Source organism: Cuculus canorus, chromosome 14, assembly GCF_017976375.1.
Source record: "Cuculus canorus isolate bCucCan1 chromosome 14, bCucCan1.pri, whole genome shotgun sequence".
Classification (NCBI taxonomy): domain Eukaryota; kingdom Metazoa; phylum Chordata; class Aves; order Cuculiformes; family Cuculidae; genus Cuculus; species Cuculus canorus.
The window spans coordinates 9208113-9230408 of record NC_071414.1 but is presented as its reverse complement, the minus strand read 5'-3'; the positions used below and the strand labels follow the sequence as shown (position 1 = coordinate 9230408).

At 55.6% G+C, this 22296-nt stretch overlaps 2 protein-coding genes across 4 annotated transcripts; both read left to right on the top strand.

Moving 5' to 3' along the window:
• Nucleotides 1–4499: 4499 nt before the first annotated feature.
• Nucleotides 4500–21412, top strand: ARHGEF37 (Rho guanine nucleotide exchange factor 37). 3 transcript variants are annotated; one of them, XM_054079869.1, is made up of 14 exons: nucleotides 4500–4533; nucleotides 7981–8053; nucleotides 10099–10321; nucleotides 10715–10838; nucleotides 11234–11381; nucleotides 12276–12475; nucleotides 12996–13126; nucleotides 13702–13806; nucleotides 14864–14974; nucleotides 16073–16402; nucleotides 17312–17440; nucleotides 17813–18008; nucleotides 18454–18626; nucleotides 19014–21412. In XM_054079869.1, the coding sequence occupies exons 1-14, from the start codon at nucleotides 4515–4517 to the stop codon at nucleotides 19221–19223; spliced, it is 2172 nt and encodes a 723-aa protein (XP_053935844.1). In that variant the 5' UTR covers nucleotides 4500–4514; the 3' UTR covers nucleotides 19224–21412. The 3 variants fall into 3 exon arrangements, with proteins under 3 accessions (XP_053935844.1, XP_053935846.1, XP_053935845.1); XM_054079870.1 differs by lacking the exon at nucleotides 4500–4533 and adding an exon at nucleotides 7643–7876; XM_054079871.1 differs by lacking the exon at nucleotides 17813–18008 and having other exon boundaries at nucleotides 19014–19200.
• Nucleotides 20027–21406, top strand: LOC128853646 (uncharacterized). The gene is made up of 2 exons (XM_054079873.1): nucleotides 20027–20154; nucleotides 20227–21406. Exons 1-2 carry the CDS (start codon nucleotides 20027–20029, stop codon nucleotides 21404–21406), a joined length of 1308 nt encoding a protein of 435 aa, XP_053935848.1.
• Nucleotides 21413–22296: the final 884 nt, after the last annotated feature.

The following is a 22296-nucleotide window of genomic DNA, read 5'->3' as shown; positions in this document are numbered from 1 at the left end:
GTTGGCTGATGAGAGAAGTGGGACTGAGTCCTAGCAAAAGAACTTTTTTAAAATGATTTTGTGTGACCAGAACACGTGTTGTGGTTTCCATGAGTTCTCAGAGTCTTTTCCCTTCTGTCTCAAGGACATCACTAGAGGGTTATTAGCGGCCAAAGTGTTTGCTTTCATTAGCCTGTGTGCTGCCTGAAAGTCCAGAGGAGAACGGGTGCAGGGATGTTCCCCATGTTTTTTTCCAAAAACCGCTACAAGAAAACTGGTGAACTTCAGCTGATTATTATCAGCTATTCTCTCGAAACTGAAGGGTACGGGAACATCTTGTGGTGACACAGCTGGTTCAGCACGCTCCAGATGTTAGGCTGACCCTCCCATGTGGGGCAGCCTCACTGCAGAACCGGTGGCCAGGGCAGCCTGGGCTCCCCTTGGGTGAGGATGCGGTGTGTGGTGTTCCCAGGGAGCTGCCCACTCTGTGGCTTCATCTCAGGGCAGTGGTTTGACAAAACATAAGGTCCATGTAACAGCTCAGCTAGACCAATATCCTGGCTCCAGCTGTGGCTCATGGCAGATGTTTACAGAGGCGTGGAGTAAGGACACAGCAAGACTTCCTGAGAACGGTCCCCCAGCTCTCACCAGTCCTCCAGCCTTGAGGAAGGTGGTTCTTTGTATTTAATAACCCAAAGGATTTTTTTTCCATGAATTCATTTAGTTCCTGTTTAAAGTGCTTTGCATCTGTCACATCCTGTGGTGAGGAGCTCCATGGTCTGACAATACCTTGCACTGAGAACCACTTCCTTTTCATGTTTTAAACTTCCCTCCAGGTAGTTTCATTTGGAACTCGTACTCTTACACTGGAAAGAGATGATGAGTAACCACCTCTCCACAGCCTCGTGTGCCTCCCAAGGTGGTACATTCTGTATCTCTGTCATCCCTTTTCTGGCTTGGGTTGTTACTCACAGAGGCTGTTCCAGAGCTTTAGTTGTTCCCACTTCCCTTCTCTGAGACTCTTCCATATCCCTCTGGAGACAATGGGAAGAGCTAAATCCACATGCAGCCTTCTGAGTATGGGCACATCACTGGCTCTCACAGTGGCAGCGCTTCCTTTCTCATTCTGCATTTCTTTCATACTCGCTTCCAACATTCAATTTTCTGATTTCTCTGCTCCAGAGGTTTTGAAAACATCATTTAGCTCTACCTCCAATATCTGCTTCCTGGGAGGAGATGCACCAGTCAGAATCTGTCACTGGGCTACCAACATTATGACTGATTTTTGTGTTTCTTTTGTCTTTGCCTGAGTTTTGTTGGCCACCTTACCATTCCACTGCTCAAGGAGAGGGACCTGACAGTTCCTTGCAGACTGTCCTTGTCCGCTCTGTTCTGAACAGCTCAGTGCTTGTGGCAAACATGGTCACTTTGCTATCCATACCCTTTTTCAGATCATTTCTGGACACACTCAATGGTTCTCCAAGGGTAACATCCCTCTACCGTGAAAACAAACGCTTTACATCTGTCCTTCTTTTCCTGCCTGTAGTGACTGATTTTCCTAGCAAGTCTTTCCTCTCTTCCTCCTGTCCAGCACCATGTCCCTGAGGGTGGGGGGGGCCTGGACAGACATCTCGCTGGACACTTCATCAGACTATATGAATCAGGTCTCCTTTCCTGCATCCTTCCTGGCCAGCCCTGTAATCCCCCTTTGCCAAGAGCAGGACCTAAGGCTTGGCAGAGAAGTCTCAACTGGAAGGTGTCGAGGCTGGGGGCTCTCCACCATCATGGCCTGGGGTGGAGACCTGCAGCTGGGGTGTAGGCTGGTGAGTCAAGGTGGGTGGAAGAGCTGGAGCCGGCATCTCATCTACACACATTAATAATGGAGACATCCTCCTGATGCTGTAGTCATCTTGTGGCTGAAGGAGATGAAGTAATGGCTGCTGACGCACAGGGGAGCTCTGCTTTCAGCCGAAGTCATTGACGGGCAGAGCACACCCAGCCGGGCGCTGCCACCTTGGCAGGAAGTCCCAGATTGCTGGAGCTGGGATAACCTGACAGGTAAATGGGGAGATGAGCTGTACAGGGTCCTGGGCAGAAAGTTCTCCTCTCGGCTGCCAGACCTCAGTGCCACCAGCACATGAGACTCCTTGCCATCATTTTTTATTCTATGGAATTAGCTGCTGTGCTTTCTTTTTTCCACAGCAACCTTCTCACCAGTAAAACATCCTTCTCTCTAAGGTGTGAGGAGGTGGTTAGATGAGGACATATGGGCAACATCATAAGCTGGTCCTGCAGCTTCTCTGCTGCTGCTGGTGCCCCTGGGACCCCTGGACCTCTCCTTCCACCTCAGCCTCTTTCACCCCCCTCCAGCTTTCTTTGCCCACATCTCTCCGTCCTCTCAGCCTTAGCATGGGACAGCCCCACCAGTGCTGTCCTGCAGTCAGACCTCCATTAGCCAGGCAACTGCCCACCCTCAGCTGTCCACAGCTTCCAGTGGAGATGCCCAGTTCTCTCTGTCTTGGTGGTTCATCTGCTCACAAAACGAAGAGGGAGCCCAGACATTACGCTGATCCCCTGAAAAGGCTTGTCCATTGCACAACGTTCAGGGACTGCCCACCCCTGCCCTCCTTCCCAGCAGGGCACAGAGCTGGTGGCCTACTGCAAGGTCTTTGCTTCAGATGTTCCTGCTATGCTGAGACACAGCACATCGGCTGAGATTCCTGGGCTGGGCTTCTACTTTCAGTAGTGAAACAAGCACACAATGATCCCTCTAAGGGGGCAGCTGTTACACTTGCTTCGTAGAGAAACAAGCCTTGTCAAGGCAGAGGCACTCCCAGTTGCGTCAGTGGAACAAGGGATGGAGAGCTTGCGTGTGGACTGGCTTGGCAGCTTCAATGGGCTGCTCTTGCCTCCCTCCCACCCTTCATTTCTCTCTCAAGCAAGAGAAGTCAGCTCCTGCAATGTCTCCCACGCAGGCAGCAGCTATTGCAGTGACTTCAGAACAACCACTCTTGCAGGAATTTGCCTGGAGGAGTGGGTGCTGGGGCGACTCCAGAGGTACCTGATCCCAAAGGAGAAGGTGAACCTTGAGGAGACGTGCTTCTGCTTATCTTCTCACGCCCTCACCTTGTGCAGGAGAGCAACTGCACCCAGGGTTGGGGTGCTGGCTGTGGGGTGCCTGGGCGCGTGGGTGGGCCAGGGCGAAAGCATGGAGTGCCTCTGGGAGGAGGTGGTGGTCACGTGGAGATCCAGCTCTGCGGGTGGGTGGTTGTAATGACTCGGCAGGAGCAGAAACTGTACAAAGTCAGGCAGGGAGAAGATGTTTGATTGGTGGAAATGACTAATCAGCATAAGCCATCAGAATTTTCTGGACTCTTCTTATCTTTCCCATGTCTCATTACCTCTGCACTCCAGGCAGAAGGTTCTTGGTAGGACAGTGTGCCCACCCTGTGAAGTGCTTTGGTCAAGGAGTGCTGTTGCTGGCACTGCCCTGTGATGGGGTGTCAGTGGTCCCAGCTGGGGCTGGGCTGGCCTGGAGACGTTTGTCCTTCCTCCCAGAGCTGAGGTGCTACAGACACTCCCATCCCTTCCTGGCACCCCTGTGCCCATGGACCGTGCACCTGCGTGCTCCTTAGTTGTGGCTTTCCAGGCTGGGCCAGAGCAGAGACAGGCACGAAGTCCTGCTCATAGATTTGAAGAGAGCATCCCCCAGGAAAGGCCTGGCGTGCAAGTCCTCCATAAACAGGGAAGGAAGAGCCTTTATGAAACAACCTGTTTGGTAAGTGGGTAGTTGGGCTTTCCGGCAAACTGTTAACCTTCACCAGCAGAGGTACCAGCAAGAAAAGACAACACTGGCATCTCTACATTAATGAGAGGAAGAAAAGAATAAATATCAGTAGCGCTTGGCTCCCAGCAGAGCACTCTTTTGCACTGGTGCTGAGGGAGCAGGTTCTTTCTGCCTCGGCAGAAAGGCAAATCCCTTGGCATTCAGTGCCCTCAGACCAGTGCTCCTTGAGCTGTCCTCACCATCAGCTGGTTCAACTGATGATAGGGATGTGGGCCAGATGGGTGAAAGTCTCAGAGTCACCAGCCCAGAGAGAGAGAGATGGAGCTCTTAGGGTAGGAGAAGCAGTGCAAGGGAGCAGGGACTCAGTGGGGAGAAGGAAGGACTACAGAGGCTGGACGTAAAGCTTCAGACACTAAAATGTGGATACAGGAAAATTGAGCTGCTGTAGCCACTGAGAGGCCATGGGGTTTGAAGCTTCCTCCACAAAGGAGATCTGCCTAAGGCCCATAAATAAAACTCTTAGAAATAAAGAGCTGAGTTTTGGGTTTGGGGTTTTTTTTTTGTTTTTTTTTTTTTTTTTTTCTCAGATCAAATTCTATCTGATTATTTTCAGGCTGTGCTCTGCCTCTTGGCACAGGCAGTGCCTCCCTGCCAGGAGACTGGAGCCTGCAGCTCCTCCTTCCAGCTGGAGCTAATACAATTTCTACCTGCTTAGGAGCAAGCTCTCAGCGTGGCTCTGGTGAAGGAGATGGGATTATCCCAAGCAGGTATGCACAGTCCTTCTTCCCTCCTGTGGAGGATTTAAGCATGGGTTGCATTAGTTAGGAAGGGAAGAAGGAAGAGAAAGGAATAAAATCTATGTGGTGTTTCAGGAGTTGTTCATGCTGATGGCCAGCTCAACAGAATGAAGACATTTCATTTCATGGGCTTTTTCCTCCTTTCTCCAGCACCTCAGCTCAAATTCCCCTGTCTTGCACAGTGCACGCAAGCAAGGATGTTGGAGGCAAAGTCCACTTCCTAGACCTGCAGTGTGGGAGGAAGATTTGTGATTAGGACGCACCTGCAAGCACATTCTTGAGCTGCTATTTTTTTCCTTGTGTTTTCATTTCTACCATGAATGGCTGATAGCGGCATGTGGTCGTGAAGCCCTTTCAAGACGGGAAAGAAATCCACAGAACAGTAATAATGGAAAAGATTAAGTACAGGAAATGTAACTTTCCTGTGCAAACCTGCTGCTCTGAGAGGAACCCCTGCCTGCTGTTATTAAGCATAGCCTGAACTGTTGTGCTTTGTATGGCTGGAAGTTGTGTTTGTTTTCTGAGTAAGCCCTGACTGACTCAAGGCTTATCTGGTGTGTTCCCAGAGAGCCCCCTGATGGCGTTTGCTTTCATCCAAATAGTCTGAGCTTTCAGTTTTGAGTAGCTGGGAAAATCCTTGTCAACAGCAAATGGTTTTTCAGCAGCCAGCAGAAGTTTGGGGTGAGATGTAGAGAGGAAATAACCACCTTCTTGGCTGAGGTGGTACCTTCTCCCAGGATGTCTGCATATGTGCTGGCAAACCACGTGTTCCTGCCTGCTGCCCTGCAAACCTGCCTCCCTCTTGCTGATGTTTTTACCATGATTCCTGTTTTAAGCTGGAGCCCAGCACAATCAAGCAGATGTTTCTCCAGTCTCTGGACTGTGTCTGTGGTCAGCGCACAAAGGGTGTCAGTGGGGCGACTGTGTCCCATCAACAGCTCGGTGTTGTTTTTTTCTGAATATTGCCGGAAAAGAGCTGGCAGAGCGCTCCTGCCATGGCAGTGGGTATGAAGAGAGCTGAGCGGTGCCATGAAGGCTGCTCACCTTTGCTCTGCAAGAAGCACCCTTTAAAAACAGTTTTGCTATGAGATTACACAAACCTGGCTCTGTGGCAGGAGAAGGCAGCCCTGCCTCCCTGCCTCCCACTGCAGCAGCTGCAGGGACCCACGCACGATCTCCTGTACAGTCCCACACCTTGCCAGGTTTGCAGGGTGGGAGTGCTGGTTGCCCACAAGACTACACAACCACTTATGACAAGAGTGCTGTGGGACAGCCCACCCCACTGAGACTCTTTGGTTTGACATAACCTGAGCAGAACATCTCACCCGGAGACACAAACAGTTGTGCTCAACCGGGTGGTGCCTATTTGATTTTACCTTCTAAGAGCCAAGCCAGGGCAGCCAGCCTACTCTCATGCTTCCCTGGGTAGCCCCAGGGTGGTGACAGGGCTGTGACGGTGCTGCCAGTTTCCAAGAGACCTGGGCGAGCCAAATGAAGCCCAATCAGCCCCAGCCCAGGGCTGGACTGGAGGAGCGTGAGGCCGGTGGCACAGCAGGAAGGAAATGAATTGCACTAAGGAGCAAGGAGGCTTCAGCTGCTTCCCACAGGACTTGATGGTGAGGCCATCGTGCAAGGAACTTGCCGGAGCCAGGCTACTCATCATCTGAAAAACTGGACTGGAATGGAAAATATGTCCTAGGCAACACCCATGGAGTGAACCGGCTGGGGTGGAGCTGATGGCTAGGGATGCGCCCCGCTGTGCTGGCTCTGGCAGGACATGGATGTCATCCACGGGATGAATGCTGCCCTGTTGGGACTCCCTCAGCAGCCATGAGAGCACGCTTTGTGCCCTGGTGCGATAGTCACGAGACTGCTGATGGGAGCAAGGTGGTGGTAATGGGCCTTGAGTTGGGGACAGATGGGCCAGATATTTTGCCACTTCAGAATGCACCTGGGCAAGGACTGAATCCCTGCTACCCCCTACAAGGGAGGAAGGACAACACCTGTCTCCCCAGGGCCACAGCCAGGTAAAGCTCTTGCTGCCCAGCTGTGTGTGGGTCTTTCCTGTGGCTGCATGTCTCTCCTGAAGCCTATACGGCGTGGGTCAGCAGGGAGACTGCTCTCATCGGGTGGTTTTACCCAAGGCACTTCAGGGGCCGTCACTGTGTGTTGGCCTATTGCCTGAAGAGCAGCCTGGGCATCAGTGCTTCTGCCTTTCCCATCCCTGGCTGCTCTTGCTGTGTTGCTGCCCTCTTTAGCCATCCAGAACTGCTCCTGTATGCTGCAGCATCCCTCCAGCGCAAGGACAAGGGCGGGTGGACCCAGAGAGAAGGGCTGTGCCAGGGAGCTCATCCTAGCCCACGGGGAGATTTGACTCTAGACACAGACGCTGTCTGTGACCTCCGTGAGTCACTGAAAGACCGAGTCTTTTTTACTGTGACACTTCTTGGATGCTGTGGGTCAGCCTGGAATAACCCAGGTGCTGCTGTCCCCTCCCTGTGGCTAGGCTGGGGACAAGCTCCCAGCTGGCTGCAGATCAGGTTCTGTCTTTTTAATAGCTTGTTTATAAGGATGTAAACACCTCACAGGAAAACAAACCAACTTCATGCCAAATAGCCACTAGCTCCCAAAGGCACAATCTGTGCAACCACTTCCTCGGTTATATATTTTTGTTTCTGTTTGCTCCAAACCTTTTTCCTTTTTCCAAGCTTTCCATGAGCTCGGAAGTGATGGCAGAGCAGAGGGACAGAGCACCAGCTAGGCTCCCCTAGATAGTACTGTGGTGGCCACAGACTGAAGTTGTAGCAGGGCCATAAAAGCACACAGAGGACTTCTCTCTATTTACAGCAGGAGCAAGCCGTGTGTGTCCCCTCTCTCCATTCAGAGCCTGATCACGAGGACACTGGGGGCTGCCGTGTCGCTGCCTGCGTGACACCACAGTTAGAGGATGGACAGAAGGAAAAGGGGGGGGCTGTGGCTGTAGTGCTGGAAGCTAATACAGACCCAGCCATAGCTCTCGGGGACCAGCTGATCTTGCAGATGAGAGCCCCTCGCCACTGCCACTGCCACTGCAGCGACTCCCCCGGCTCGCTTTCCCCAGCTCCGCTCCCAGGCGGGTTTGGCTGCTGGCGCAGGCGGTGAACACCCGCTGCCAGCCCGGCTGCCTGGCTGGCCAGCTGCCAGTCTCCCCGCTGCGGTCGGGCTTGCGCAGCGAATGCGTCGCTGCTCATCTGACCAGCACTGCCGGCCCGCGTCCCTGCACCCGAGCCCCGCAGCCGGCTGGGGTGGCGAGGCCCGAGCTCAGCAGCAGCAGGTGCATGGGTGCCGTCACTCCGTGCCATGGGCTGACCCGCTCTGCCCACGCCAGCCGTGTCACCCTGCTTGCGGCACAGCTTGTTTATCATTAACTTCCCGCAGGCAGCAGGAGAGCAGTCACAGCTCGCTGCAGCTCGCCACGGCTCCCCGGCACCAGCTCCTGCCTCCTCCGCAGGTAAGAGCCTGGGTTTTGGAGCACAGAGGTGGCTCCGGGACTGGAGCAGTGTAGGGAGCAAGGGGAAGGCACAGCCATGGTGGTGCCCTCCCCTTGGGACACAGGGTGGGAGCTGCCACCGGCCTCGCATGCCGAGATCTCCGTAGCCACAGCATCCCCTGCGTGTGCGTCTCTGAGTCCGACCGGGGACGCTGCCTGGTCCCCACTTTACAGACAGGGATGCTCAGAGGTGGCAGTGACATGCCAAAGGCAGACGGCTGCCTGGGAAGAGAGCTGGGGAATGGAACCTGCTCCTGCTCTCTCTGCCTGGTCCAGTGCTGCCCATAAATGCTTCTTCTAGCTTTGCTCAGTTCCCTTGTTCCTCTGATGCTGCAGGCTGGGAGGGTGAGGGGAGGGGAACAAGCAGTGGCATGTTCAGGGGGTTGCTGACGCAGAGACCAATGACACCCCAGTGCCTGCATGCCCCTGAGCTGCAGGACATTTCTCCAGGACTCAAGGGGTGTCTCAGATCATGTCTTTCCCCCTGCTTCCACTCCAGCCTTTCTTCTGAGAAAAGATTTTGCTGTCACTCCCAGACAGAGGACGCTGAGCTTGTCCAATAGTCCTTGATGGACATCCTTCTGCCTGGACACCTCAGAGGCACTCAAAAGGACAGAGGAAAGTGTCTCCTGCTCCCCATGTCCCATAGCAGCTAATGCCATTCCACAGGCAAGGGTGGCAGCCAAATCTGCAGAGGGCAGGAATGACAGCTGGAAGGGTAACATGCCCCTGTGAGGCATGCAGAAGCCCTATACCTTCTCACAGGAATGTGCTTGCTGTGCCAAACTCAGCTCTTCTCTGGTGCAGCTGTGGGCATGTGCCAGGGGAGACATTCACCCTGCCCAGGGCTTGCAACAACATCGCCTGCGTATTAGCTGGACCATTCCCCAGCAGAGGCTTGGGCTGTCCTGCCAGCCCCTTTCCCTGCTCCCACTGCAGGTGCCTGGGGCTGCGGCCTCCAAAATAGGCACCTGGCCTGATGCGGTCTCGTTGATGGTCAGGCATGGAGGTTTGCAGTGGCTGTGCAGGTGGTGGAGGGCAAATCCAGAGCTGCCCTTCCTGTGCTGCTGCTTGTGCCATCTCACTTTTGTCCTGCCAAGCTACATCTACCCTGCCTTTGCTCTTCACCTCCTTCACAGCCTCCGCAGGCAGGCCGCCCGGCAGCATCTCTCCCTCCGGCCAGCATCTGCATCCAGACAAGTTGTATGCTGCACTGGCGTGGGCTGTGTCCTGTTTCTCTCTCAAGGCCTCCTGCCTGAGACTGAGCACTATCTGTGATGCTCTGGGAGCTGCTCCATCTTCCTTGGCATCAGTTAGAGCAGAGAATGTTCTCTGAGATGGAAACAGCATGAGTCACCTCTGAGTTTTCACACTCTCCGTGGGCAGAGAGGAGAGGAGTGTGATCTGTGCTGGGCAGCACACGGGCATTGCGGACCAGGGGCTGCCAACATCTCTGGCAGAGCCACCCATGACTTCACCCATTTCTTCCCCTATAGATCTTCTTTTTAAAAGATCTCTCCCTGCCACAGAAATGCCTCTTGTTCAGGCACTGCAAAAACAGCCTTTGAATAGGACTCTTGAAGGCAAGGAAACATGCCAGGCGCTGACAGCCAAGGCAGGGAGGGAACAGCTAGCTGTGGCAGTCAAACCCCACTCTGACTTTGGGGACCAGCCGCTGCGCAGACCCAGTGCCAGGCGAGTGCCTGCCTGCCGCTGGGGCTCCCCTTGCCCGCACCTTGCTTCTGCACACGGTTGCTGGAGTTTGTGTATGTGTGCGGCAAGTCCCTGCCTGCCATGTGTGGGTGTCTGCCCTTCGCAACCAGCCTGCTCCTGGCTCGCAGCGTTTTATGGTTTTGGACTGTCATGCCTTGCTCGTAAATGCAGATAGCTTGCGTGTGCCCTGGAAGAGTGCATCACAGGGATGGCACAGGGCAGGGACTGTGAGCACTGAGCCAGGGCGGGCACTGGAGTGCCTGTCCCTAATCCCCTGCCACCACCCTCTGCAGAGCACCACGTCCTACTGAGATGGCAAGCATCCATGGGGCAGAGTCCGACGTTGACGACGCAGCCAAGCCTGAAGAGGCCATCTACGAGGAGGTGACAGCCTGTGAGAGGATGGAGCTCAGCCAGCGGTTGGCTGTGGAGGAGCTCATCACCACCGAGGCCAGCTATGTCCACAACATCCAGCTTTGTGTGTCAGATATCCGTGCACACCTCCAGAAGAAGCAGGTGAGAGAGGGTATTGTTCCCCTGCCTGGAGGGTGGGGACCATAGAGTGAATCTGTTAAGAGCTGGAACACATCCAGATCACTGCATCATATGCTCACCTTCTCAGCCTCCCCCATCAGCGGAGATGCTGGATTGGACAGACATTGAGTCTGACCTACTATAGCTGTCCTACATCTGTAATGTGAAAAGGCCTCTTAGCCCCACTCAGGAGCACAGCCAGGTCTCAGCATCTCCAGTGCCTCCTGAAGTGGAGCATTGTTAGGCTCCTTGGATGCAGTCTGGGACAGCTGGAAGGACATGCATGCTCAGAATGGTATGAGTGCCTCCAGGAGGCACAATCCACCTCTTATCTGATGTGTTTGGCTTACCCCAGAACATCTTTGTTCCCTTTAGCTGCCTGATCTCGACCTGGAAGGACTTTTTTCTAACACTGATGACATCCTCCATGTCTCTAGACGGTTTCTGAAGAGGCTGGAGGCCTCAGCCACCCAGGAACATGAGCAGCTGCTCTACATCAGTAAGTGGGGCAATGCCAAGACCTCCCTGGCACAGGCAGACGGGAACCTTTGATGCCGCTGCTGTGCCTGGGTGCAGCCTCAGCCCATCCACCCCAACGCCTCCCACACTTCCTGTGTCTCCTTCGGCTCTGAGCCTCAGGGAAGTGCTGCCATCTGCACATTTTTGTACATGGGCAGCCGCCATGCTCACCCCAAGAGGGGCAAAGTGTGCAGAAAGTGAGGGGGCAGCATCAGGCCCATCTTAGTGAAGGTGCCTGAACTGAAGGGCTGCCCTGCCATGTTTGGCTGGCACTGCTCTGCTGGCTTCACCCTTCCAGCTGGCTGGGGAGAAACCTCTGCCTAGGAAAGGTCATAGGAAAGGAATGCCCTTTCTAACCTTGCTCTCCTCCTCCAGGCAACCTGTTCCAGGAGTTCAAGGACGAGATGGAAACCGTCTACAAGATCTACTGTGCCAGCTATGAGCATGCGCTCCTTCTGGTGGAGAGCTACCGCAAGGACCCCAGGCTGCAGGAGGAGATCTTGGAGACCCTGAGTGCAACAGTGTAGGTACCTGCTCCTGAGACCACCCCCTCCCTCTCCATGATTTACGTATTGGTCTTGCACTTCTTTTGGCACAAGCTGCCTGCATGGGTACGTGCCACCAGGCTGAGTGTATTATCACAGCCGTCACCTTTGTAGTATTACCTGGTGTAGTCCCCAGAGCCTGTCCTGCACCCTCGGGGCCACTTGCCAAAGCAGCAGTACAGGTTGGTGGTCTTTTATGGTGGACCCCAAAGCAAGGGATGAGGTGGCATACACAGCTCCTGCCAGCTCCACACCCTCACGTCACTCACAATCCAAAGAGGACACGTGTTCCCCAGCTTAACCGGAGAGATGGGTTGGTCCTCAGGGACTTGCTGAACCCCTTCTGAACTATTGAGGGGGTCACAAACACTGCTGGATCCAGGAGAAGCAGGAGTGCTGGCAGAGTAGCTGCTGGGTTTTGCTGCTCTGTTTTCGGGCATGGTCAGTGTAATTCCATAACAAGCAATGACTTGCGTGCTGGTAGAAGGGGAGTCCTGCTTGCAGCCTGCTTGCACTTTGCCTCCCCCCCCCCCCCCCCCCCACTGCCCCTGGAGCAAGCACTGATCCCGTGCCTCCCAGCTAGACAAGCGCCGCACTGTTCGGGGAGGCAGGGTGCCCGCCTGGGGCTGGCACTGCCTTCGGGGCTGGCAGAGACAGCGTCCACTCCTAGCACTCCCACAGCTGGCAGGGAACAGGGATTCAGGGATTCACAGCCAGAAACCCCTCGCAGCTCCAGGGCACAGCTCCCCTGCGGGTCCAAGGCAGCAAAGCTCCCTTGCAGCTGGAAAGAGGCTGCTTTCTCCCCAAAATGTTTGCAGAGAATCTGGGGTCAGCCCTCCACACCGACCTCGAGCAATTCCTCTCTCTGTCAGGCCTCACACAGGCGCATCAGACCTCAGCTTCTTCCTGGTGATGCCCGTGCAGAGGGTCACCAAATATCCTCTGCTGCTGGGGAAGATCCTGGAGAACACCTCGACCAGCGCCAGCGCCTACCCAGCCCTACAGGCAGCTGTCCATGCCATGGCCCAGGTCAATGCCAATATCAACGAGTATAAACGGCGCAGAGAAGTAGGTGAGCGGGCAGGGGGCATGGTGTCTGGGACAGCCCAGCCCCAGTTGTCTCCCCTTGGTGTTGCACTAATTCCCACTTAAATCAGTTCAAAGCTCTCCTGCTCTCCACCCCTGCTCCCCGCAGGCTCACGTAGGCAGCTCCCAGCCCCGCTCTTGTCCTGCAAATGCCACTCTGGGCAAGACCTGAAGGCTGCAGGAGCAGGGTGGCATGGGGGGACTGAGCACAAAACCAGCCTATGTGCATTCCTGGAGCTGGGAAGGAACAGTCCTGCCCTTGGGATAGGAGAAATCAGGCTCCCCACAAATAGGAGCTTGCTCTTCATTTTGGTTTTCAATGTACTTTCCTCGGGGCTCCCCTTCTTTTATGTGGGTTGTGCTTATCCTGTTGATCATGACTTGTGAGCTCCAGGCCTGGGTGCTGCTCACCCGCATTGCTGGCACAGGCTACCGAGTATGCTACCCTGAAGTTTCTTCTCTTGATCTTCTTTTTCTCCCACCTTGTGTGCCCCCACCCGAGGCAGCAACCAAATACAACAAGGCTGAGCACCTGACCCTCCGGGACCGCTTTGCGCGCCTCAACACGCACTCCATTGCCAAGAAGACCACACGCCTGAGCCGTCTCCTCATGCACGAGGCTGGCATTGTAGCCAAGGTAGGCAGCTGGCAGCCCAAACCCCATCAACCACAGATGCAGTGCCTCTCTTTGGGTCATTTCTGAGGCTTTCCACTGCCTCCCAAGACACTGCCAACGAGGACAGGGAGAGCAGGGTGGCCGATGCTGACACCCAGTGGCCCATGCTGTCACAGGAGACACAGTCCCATTTTCCAGCAGCCCAAGACTGGCTCCTGGTCCCTGATGCCAAGGATCAGTGGGGTAGAAGGCATGCAGATATGCACCTCGCTTCCTGCCTCAGAGCATTGCAGGGGAGCACTTTGGCCCCTGAAAGACCCACAGGACCTCAGACACCCCAGTAAAAGGAAAGACACCTTGGTGTTCCCCAGCACCACAACCACACCGAAAGCCCTGTTTCTGCATGCATGCCAAGCATCTTTTCCATCTTTAGATTCCTGGAGCCTCTCAGGGTCTCCCCTGCCTGTCCCCAGCACTGTGCGTGTCAGGCAGGTGCCTCATTGCTTTTTGCATCAGCATGCAGTGAGGGGCATCAACCCTGCCAGGGCATTGCCTGGGCCGCCTGCGCTGGGGATCAGCTGCCCTTTGTCTTGCAGACAGAGGACAAGGAGTATGATGACCTGGAGGAGAAGTTCCAGTGTGTGGTATCCAGCGTGGCCATGCTGAAGGAGAATGTGGCATCCTACCTGGGTCATTTAGAGGTAAAACCCTTGCCACTTGCAGGGGCCTGGCCCCATCCAGGCCTCAGGACCTGTTTCTTGTGGTTGCAGGATACTTTCAAGCCCTGTGGAAGCCACTAGCGGTTGGGAATGTTCAGGGACTTGCATCTCTCAGCTAAAATGTACTGTTGTGCCAGGGACTTGCATAACATCCAAGAACTGCTCAGGACCAGAGGAGCTTGAAACAAAGTTGAGGCTTTGCTGACCCAGTCTGAGCTGGGTGTCATTTGAGACTATTCAGTCCTTAAACTGATCATTATTTCAAGGCATTTAAATAGCTGGAAAGGCTCAGTGTTGTTCAGCCTGGGAATTCTTGCACTAATAACAGGTATAATGCAGAAGTGTCCCCACATCAGGCCCGACAACAAACTTCCTTTCTGAGATCACCTGGTCCAGTAGCTGCTATGATTTTCTCATGGAAATCCTTTGGGGCAACCAAGGGAAATGAAGGCATGAGTGATGGCAAAGCTTGCAGTCTCCAGAGACTGTTATTAGGAAAGTCTCAGGAAATGCAGAGGGTTCAGAAAATAACAAGTCGAGGGATGGAAAGCCTCCAGGCAGGAGAGAAGCTGCTGCCCACAGGGTTAACATTAGAGCAAACACTCTAAGGGAAGGAGGGTCTCACCCCACCCCTTTCCTAGCCCCAATCTCACCCTCTGCGCAGAGGGAAAATTTTGTGCTTAAATACAAGAAACTCTGCAGACCTGCTGAACCACCAAACCCAACCACCAAACCCAAATATCACAGAATCAAGCTGGGGCAGGCTGCCTGGAAGCCCTGGCCACCTTGCTGGGGTAATAGTGCTTATGCAAGCCAGTGCATGGCCCTGGCTCAAGGGGAGAGGTTTGTTAACACCTGAGTGAGCTCCCTGGCTTGCAGACAAGAGTAGCCCAGAGCATCAGTCTCACTGGGCTCCTAGCACAGACCACCCAAGCTTGAACATTGGCTTGTCTTTGGGAGCACAGGGATAGGTCATAGATGGATTAGTTAGCTTTAGGCAGCTTCTGCAAGTCAGGTTTGATGGCTTTCTCCCTTTCAGGCGTTCCTGTTGCCCACTCCACACAAGCGTGAGCTGCAGATCGACGAGGGACCTGCCCAGCAATACCGTCGCTTTGCAGAACACCTCCATTGCACCGTTTTCCCAGAGTTTGTGAGTGCTCCTTTCCTGTAGATCTCCTTCAGGGTCACAGCCAAGCATTGCTCTCAAATCTTCTGCTGGGGCACAGCAGGGGCTGGCTGCTCCCCCAGGGCAGGGCAGCAAAGAGGAGACAGGGCCAGAGACATGGCCACAAAGCAGCTCTAATGTCCACCCACGACTGCAGACAATCTGTAGTGTCCATCCAAGGTGTCTCCCTAGGAGTTGAGCTATCTACAACAGAGGTCCAAGATTCTCCCAGAAGATAGAGGCAGAAACAAGCACACCCAGAACAACACTCAACAGCAGCTGAAGGCCCTTAAATGGGCTGTGGGCATGGGGTGGGAGGTGGCCTTAGGTGAGGCTGGTGTGAGCCATTAAAGACTATGAGTGTCTCCAGGGCCCTGATGTCTTCATGGCCAGCCATGCAGGCAGGGCTGCACTGGAGCACAGGATGGTGGAAAATGAGGCATACTGTTTATTTGACTCACACAAGAAGTTTGCTGCCAAACCTCAGTCCAACCTACCCACACCTTGCGGGCATCCATATTTGCCTTTAGGAGCCCAAGAGCCCTTTACCTGCCTCTTTCCACCACCGCTGCTGGGTAATCCAGGACTCCCTCTTGGGTGGCTCCCACCATGAACGCTGTCGAGGTTTTCTGAGCAGCGAAGAGTGTGGCAGGGCAGCCTGAACCCCACACCAGGGTGCCGGCATCCCCGGGGTGCCCCGGCACAGGGAGCGAGGGTAGCTGTGTGGGATAACCACACAGACCTTGGGCTGAGGGCTTCCATCAAACCAGGACACTGTGACCTGCCTAGGACAGTCACTGCAGCACCCTCCTTGGCCCATGGGACCTTGCACGTGAGAGTCCTACCCGATCATGTGCATAGAGCACAAGTTTTGAATCGTGGCACACATGACTGCTCTCTACCAAGGGTTTGCTTCGCCTGGCAACCTATGCACCTTCAGGCAAGGATGCCTCAGATGCCCTGCATTCCACACAAGCTGTTCAGGTCCATGAGCCTTTTCTTCCATGTAAGACAGTGCCCCATATAGACTCTCAGCCCTCTTTGAGGGACTTACATGCAGATATCCTTTCTCTTACCCCACAGAAGCGACGGCTGGACAAGCTGGTCTGCCAGCCTCTCTGCAGCCTCTCAGACATGCTGGTGGGGCCACAGCAGCTGGTCAAGAAGCGCCTGGACAAGCTGCTGGACTATGAGGAGATACAGGAACGGAAGACTGAGATGGGCAGCGTAACGTATGATGAGGAGGCAGCCATGAACACCTACCTTGCCATCAACGCCTTGCTTGTGGCCGAGCTCCCGCGATTCAACCAAGTGGCTCTGCAACTCTTAGGGCAAATATTGTGCTCCCTCAGCACCCTGCAACGGGACTTGGCTGCCCAGGTCCTGCAACAGGCAGAAAAGGAGCTGGAGCAGGTAAGACTGACTCCTGGGTATGTGAGCCCAAACTGGTGCACTTGCTGAGCCAGACCTGCCTTCTTCAGGCTTGGAGTGTGACTCAGACATTAGAGCACTGAAGGTTTGGTGCAGCCCAAGCCCACCCTTGCAGACACAGCTCCCTGTCTGGCATTTTTAAGTGATCTCTTCTCCTCTTCAGCTGGGGAAAGCCAAATTTTCTTCACTGACAGGAACTGTCATGCTCTCTCTCTGAGGACATCACTGGTAATTTATTGATGTGGTACCTGAGAGATTGGTGTGAACTCTGAGCTCTCCAGAGCTCTGTGCTGGGAAGGCAAAGAGCAAAGACAGCTCCTGGCCTGAGGAACTAGCATCCCTCGAATTCCTAACCCCTGGGAGATATTTTGCAGGACTCCTTACTGCATAGACACTCTCTGAGCCTGCTGTTTGCAAACATAATGGGTCAGGCTAGTCCACAGCCCAGGACAGCATAGCACTGGTGTGCTATGACCAAGGTGAGGAGTATATGCAGCCACGTGGAGATATCCTCTCAGGCACTGCTCATATACACCTACTCATGAGGGGGGATGCTTATACTACAGATGCCTACCTTGGAGCTTTATCCACCTGTCTCCCTTTATAGGCAAGTGGGACAGACTGTGGGCTTGGGTCAGGACAGCAGGTCTCAAAGACTCTTGCGGTGGGCTAAGTGCAGCCCAAGAGCCTAGTGCGTGATGGCCCTGCCCAGGAAAGGTGGCTCAAAGCCAAAGATAAGCAGTTTGATCCTAGGTTCAAGGTGCATCTTTAGTGGCAAAATCTGTTCTCTTGCTTTCTCAGCCCTATTCTTCCTGCTCTTTCTCTTTTGACCCTACCCACAGCTTTTCCCCTCCCTAGAGCCTTCTCTGATCTCAGGGTCTGTCTTCACAGATGCCCCATAGCCACATGCCTCTGCCCAGTTTCTGGAAGATGATGGAAGACACCTTGAAGCAGTCTGGTGCTCAGCTCCGTACCTTCTGCCAGGCATTCGAGACAGTCACTCTGATCCCAGAGGCACAGGTAGGAGATGGGAAGGGGGTGTCTCAGGCCAGCCGAATGAAGAGGCAGAACTGTGGCTTCCCTGTGCAGAGCATCTCCTTGGGGAGGACGTTGGCTCAGAAAGTCACACAGGGGGTTCCCACAGCCACAGTGATTCCCCTGAAGCCCGACAGCAGATGGTTGGGAATAACCAGGGCCGAAACATTCTCAGCTCTTCTGTTTCTGGACACTCATCTCCAAACCATGAGTAGAGCAGATAATTAGTGTGAAGGGTTTTTTCCTCTAATGTCTCACTGGGACGTGATGCTGCAGAAACGAGGGCACATATACATGGAGTGCCTCAGTCTCCTGTGAGTCTCATCAAGTGCTCCTGTGTCTCTTGCTCCCCACCAGCCTCTGAACCCTGCTGAAGAGCGAAAGGTCCTTTCCCTTGTGAGCAAACATGGGCCAGACAAGCTTTACCAAGTGACAAGCAACATCAGTGGCAGCAAAGACTTGGACCTGACCTTGCAAAGAGGACAGATTGTAGCTCTGCTGCAAAGCGTGGACACTAAGGGGAACACGAGCAGATGGCTGGTGGATGCTGGAGGTACTGTGAGCACTACAGGGAGCTTCTCCCCACCTCGGCACCAGGGTCAGAGACCAAACCCAAACCACTTCTTTATCTTGAATGAAACCCGGGGCCATTGCTTCCTGGGTCCTCCCCTCCTGGGTTTGCTCAGCCCAAACCCACCTCTGCTTGGCCAGCTGTACCCGCAGCCATTACTCTGAAGTTCAGGTTTCCCCATTTATTCCCCAAGGGAGCCCTTGTGAATTGTTGTGGCTGGGAAGGAGAATCCCGTGCACACAGAAACATCTCTAAACCCTTTTTTGGGGGGGTTTGCTGCTGGACATCCCCTAGCAATATGTGAATTTGAACAGGGCTGCTGTGCCATGCCAGGCACTGGCTGAGTTGTCATTCCTCTCTCCTCCAACTGGTCCTACATGGGCCAAGCAGCAGGGTCCCATGACCTGTGTGTTTGTGTGTCCTCCAGGTCCCCGAGGGTTTGTGCCTGCTGGAAAGCTCCAGCCCTATCGGCCAGTACAAAGCCAGCAGCCTGGGATGCAGATGCCAACCCTGGAGACCAGCACAGAGAGAAGGCGACATTCATATGCAATACCTGAAGCTCCCAGGCCCCAGGTGGCCACCTTCACCCCAGCTTTCCAGGTGAGAGTGGGGAGCACCCTCAGGGGCATTCCTAGCAACTTCATCAGCTACATGCTAGTCCTTGTGTGTGCAACACATGGGTGGGAAAATGGATCTGTTTTTCCAGCACACATGTGGTCGTACATGTGCAGCCATGTGCCTAGCAGGGCAGTGTCACAGCCCCTGGCAGAGTGCCTCACGAGGCTGGTGTCTGCCTTGATGGGACCTGGGGTGAGAGGAGCAAGAGAACTGTGCTTGGTGGGGTCTCTAGTGTCCCCCCATCAACGGCAATAGTGTTCCATCCTTTCGGAAATGGCCTCTTGCCCTGCCATACATGTACTTTCCTTTCCCCCTTTTAACCTTCACATCCAACAAGGGTTTCCTCCACCCTTCTCTTGCCTTTTGCAGGTGGTTGCCGGCTTCTCATTCACAGCCCGGAGTCAGCAGGAGGTGAGCCTCCAAGCAGGGCAGCCGGTAGTGGTGCTGGAGCCACACGACAAGAAGGGGAGCAAAGAGTGGAGCCTGGTGGAGGTGAACGGCCAGAGGGGCTATGTGCCCTCCAGCTACCTGATGACCATCCCGGTGCAGGAGCCCGCAGGCTGGAGCTTGCCTGTGTGAGCATGGCCAGCCCACAACCAAGGGCATAGGCTTCATCGGATGAGAGCTGTCTGCTTAGCAGTCGAGGTCTTGTTGCAGGAGATGCTGGAGGGGGGTGGCCCCAGACTGGGATGGCGGTGGGAAGCAGCTGGCAGAATATGGCCCAAGGGGACGTGGGTGTGAGAAATGGCGACTGGGAGGCATTTTTTAATGGGTAGATGTGAGGGTGCCATGTCACAGACATGTTTGCACAGAGGAAAGAAGCATGAGGGAGTGAGGGCAGGTGGCTGCAGTTTTCCAGGTGTTTGCTGAAATCCGTGTCAGTGATAGAAGTGTTCCTTTAGGGTGAGGAGGCAGCATTGCCCCCCGAAAGATGAGGATGGGGCTGCAAAGGGTGCAGTGCTGCAGAGGGGGTCTTCAACCTGGTGTGGAGCATCTGGGGCTCTTGGGAGAGGGGCTTTAGGAGCAGAGCTGACAGTGAATGCAGAGGCTAAGGTGGAGCAGCCCTGGAGACACAGCTTCCCACTCCTCACCTGGACACCACGTCTGCCTGAGCGCCCACCTTGCTGTGCCATCATGGTCCTTTCGACAGCACAGCCTTCACACCTTGCCAAAGGGCATGGCAATGCCAGTCTGCACCGGGCTGCGCTGTCAGCAACGGGAAGGTACCAAGCAGAGCCCTGTGGCCAGGGTCCTCCTCAGCCCTTGTGGCCACTGAGCACTGCTCCTGTCCTCAGTTTCCCCCTGTGCAGCAGGGATGATGGTACTGATCCCTTGGAGAGGACTTTGAGCTCTGGTGATGCGAAGCCCTATGTACACCACTGATGCTGTTTGGTGGGAGTGATCTGCTGACATTATTACACACTGTACTGGCTCGCTGCCCCGCCGTGCTGCTGGGCTCGCGTCCTGGGGTCATGCTGTGGGGCCGGGTCATCGTGCTGTGGGGCTGTGCCATGAGGCTGTGCCGTGGCCCGTGGCATGGGGTCATTCTGTGGGGCTGCGTTGTGGTGCTGTGGGGCTGTGCATTGGCCCGTGGCATGGGGTCATTCTGTGGGGCCATGCTGTGGGCTGTGTCTTCAGGTCTGTGCTGTGCTGTGGGTCTGTGCTGTGGGGATGTGCTGCGGGGCTGTGTTGTGCCTGTGCTATGGGGTTGTGCCTGTGCCGTGGGGCTGTGCTGTGGGGCCGTGCTGTGGGGCCATGTGCTGTGCTGTGGGTCTGTGCCATGGGCTGTCTTGTGGGGCTGGGCTGTGGGCCTGTGTCGTGGGGCTGTGCGGTGGGGCTGTGACTGTGCTGTGGGGCTGTTCCGTGGGGCTGTGCCTGTGCCGTGGGGCTGTACCATGGTCTGTTCCGTGGGGCTGTGCTGTGCCTGTGCCGTGGGGCCGTGCCGTGGGGCTGGGCTGCGCCACGGGCTGTGCCTGCGCTGCGGTTCTCCGCCGGTGGCCGCCAGAGGGCAGAGCCGCCCACGGCGCCGGGCGGCGCGGCGCGAGCGGTCGGGGCTCCGTGCCTCAGTTTCCTCACGGGGTGCGCTGGGGCCGCGCCCTCACCCGATGCTGATGAGGCTCAGGGCAGGGCTGGCGGGGGGGGGGCAGAGCGGAACTCGGGGGCACCCTCAGGGTGCAGGGAGAGCTCAGCCCCTGGTGCCATGCTGCCCACCCTTGCCCGCGGGTAGGGGAGCGTGGCAGCACCCACCCCAGCAGCACCCATCCCAGCAGCACCCTGGCGTCGAGCGGGCTGCCCTGGGCTTCCCGCATCAAAGATGCACTGGTGTGGCCGGCGAGCGCTGGCACGCTGCTCCTGCTCCCTGCCCGGCAGCCCACGGGCTCCCCACAGAACGCACTTGGGTGGCGAGGCGGCTGCGGATTCCCGCTGCGCTGCCCTGCGGCCGGGCATGGGGCCCGGGTGGCGTGTCCTCAGCCGAGCTTGCACCACGTGGGGAGGGATGGTGTGGGGACAGGCAAGTGGGGACAGGCCCCAGACACTGCTTCGCTTTCGCTGTGCCCCCCACCTGTGGGTCTGGGTCCAGGTTCGGGGCGGATTCGCCAGTGGGGCTCAACCTCCTTTGTTCCTGCAGGGTTTTCCAGCAGGGAGGCTGGGGGCTTGCTGCCTCCACCCGGGGGAAAGCCCCTGGCAAGTGTTCGCCCACACGAAGCCTGGGAAGGGGCAGCAGTGCTGAAGCTAGGGAAATTCCTTGGGGTTGCTCCTAGGCTGGGGAAAGGCTGATGGGCTCTGCAGGATGGGGGCAGGATGAGGGAACGAGGACTGCTTGGGCAGGGGATGTGTTTCTGAGGCTCATCCGCCCAGCCTCAACCCTGCAGTAGTGGGGCCCACACACCCAGGTCGCTGCTGATGGCTCCTCCGGATTTTTCCGTTCTTAATCAAATCACATCAGGTCGGATTTCCCTCCCAAGCCGCCTTCCTGCCAGCTCAGTGGGACATGCATGCAATCAGCCTCGCGCCAGCACAGGCAGTGGCAGGGCTCAGCGGTTTGAGCAGGTCCTGCTCCACAGCCCATGGTTGCCCAAGTCCCTTCGGAGGCTGAAAAGTGACAATGGGACAAGGAGCACCAAGAAACTGTGCCCTGATCTGCCCACTGAAAGGCCTGGGTGGGCAGGACTTGATAGGCAGTTTATAAAACCGGTTGGGTTTTCTCCATCCCACTCACCAAGACTCCGGATTTCACGTGCTCTGGAACAACCACTACCCTTCTCCTCTCTCCAGGCACCACGGGTGCTGCCTGCATCTTGATGCTGGCCAGAAGGAGCTCTGTGTCCAGCCTGCAGCCGGCACAAGGGGTGCAGGTGGCTGTGAGGAGTTCTAATCCCCACTGCCTCTCATGGAGCCCTGCTCTACCCATCAAATGGCCATCTACCAGCACTTGACAGAGCTGACAGGTATGGGGGGCAAGATGGAAACAGCCCGTGCACCTCCCACTAGGAGATGTATGTAAGCCACATGCTGGTGTTGTGTAGGAGGTGGCAGCACACTGGGGGCACAATGCTTCTGTCAGGCACCAGCTGCCTGCCCCCTGCTAGATGGCACAGTTTTGCTTCAAGCTGGGTGCAACTGAGGCACCAAGAGGCTCCTTCATATGGTG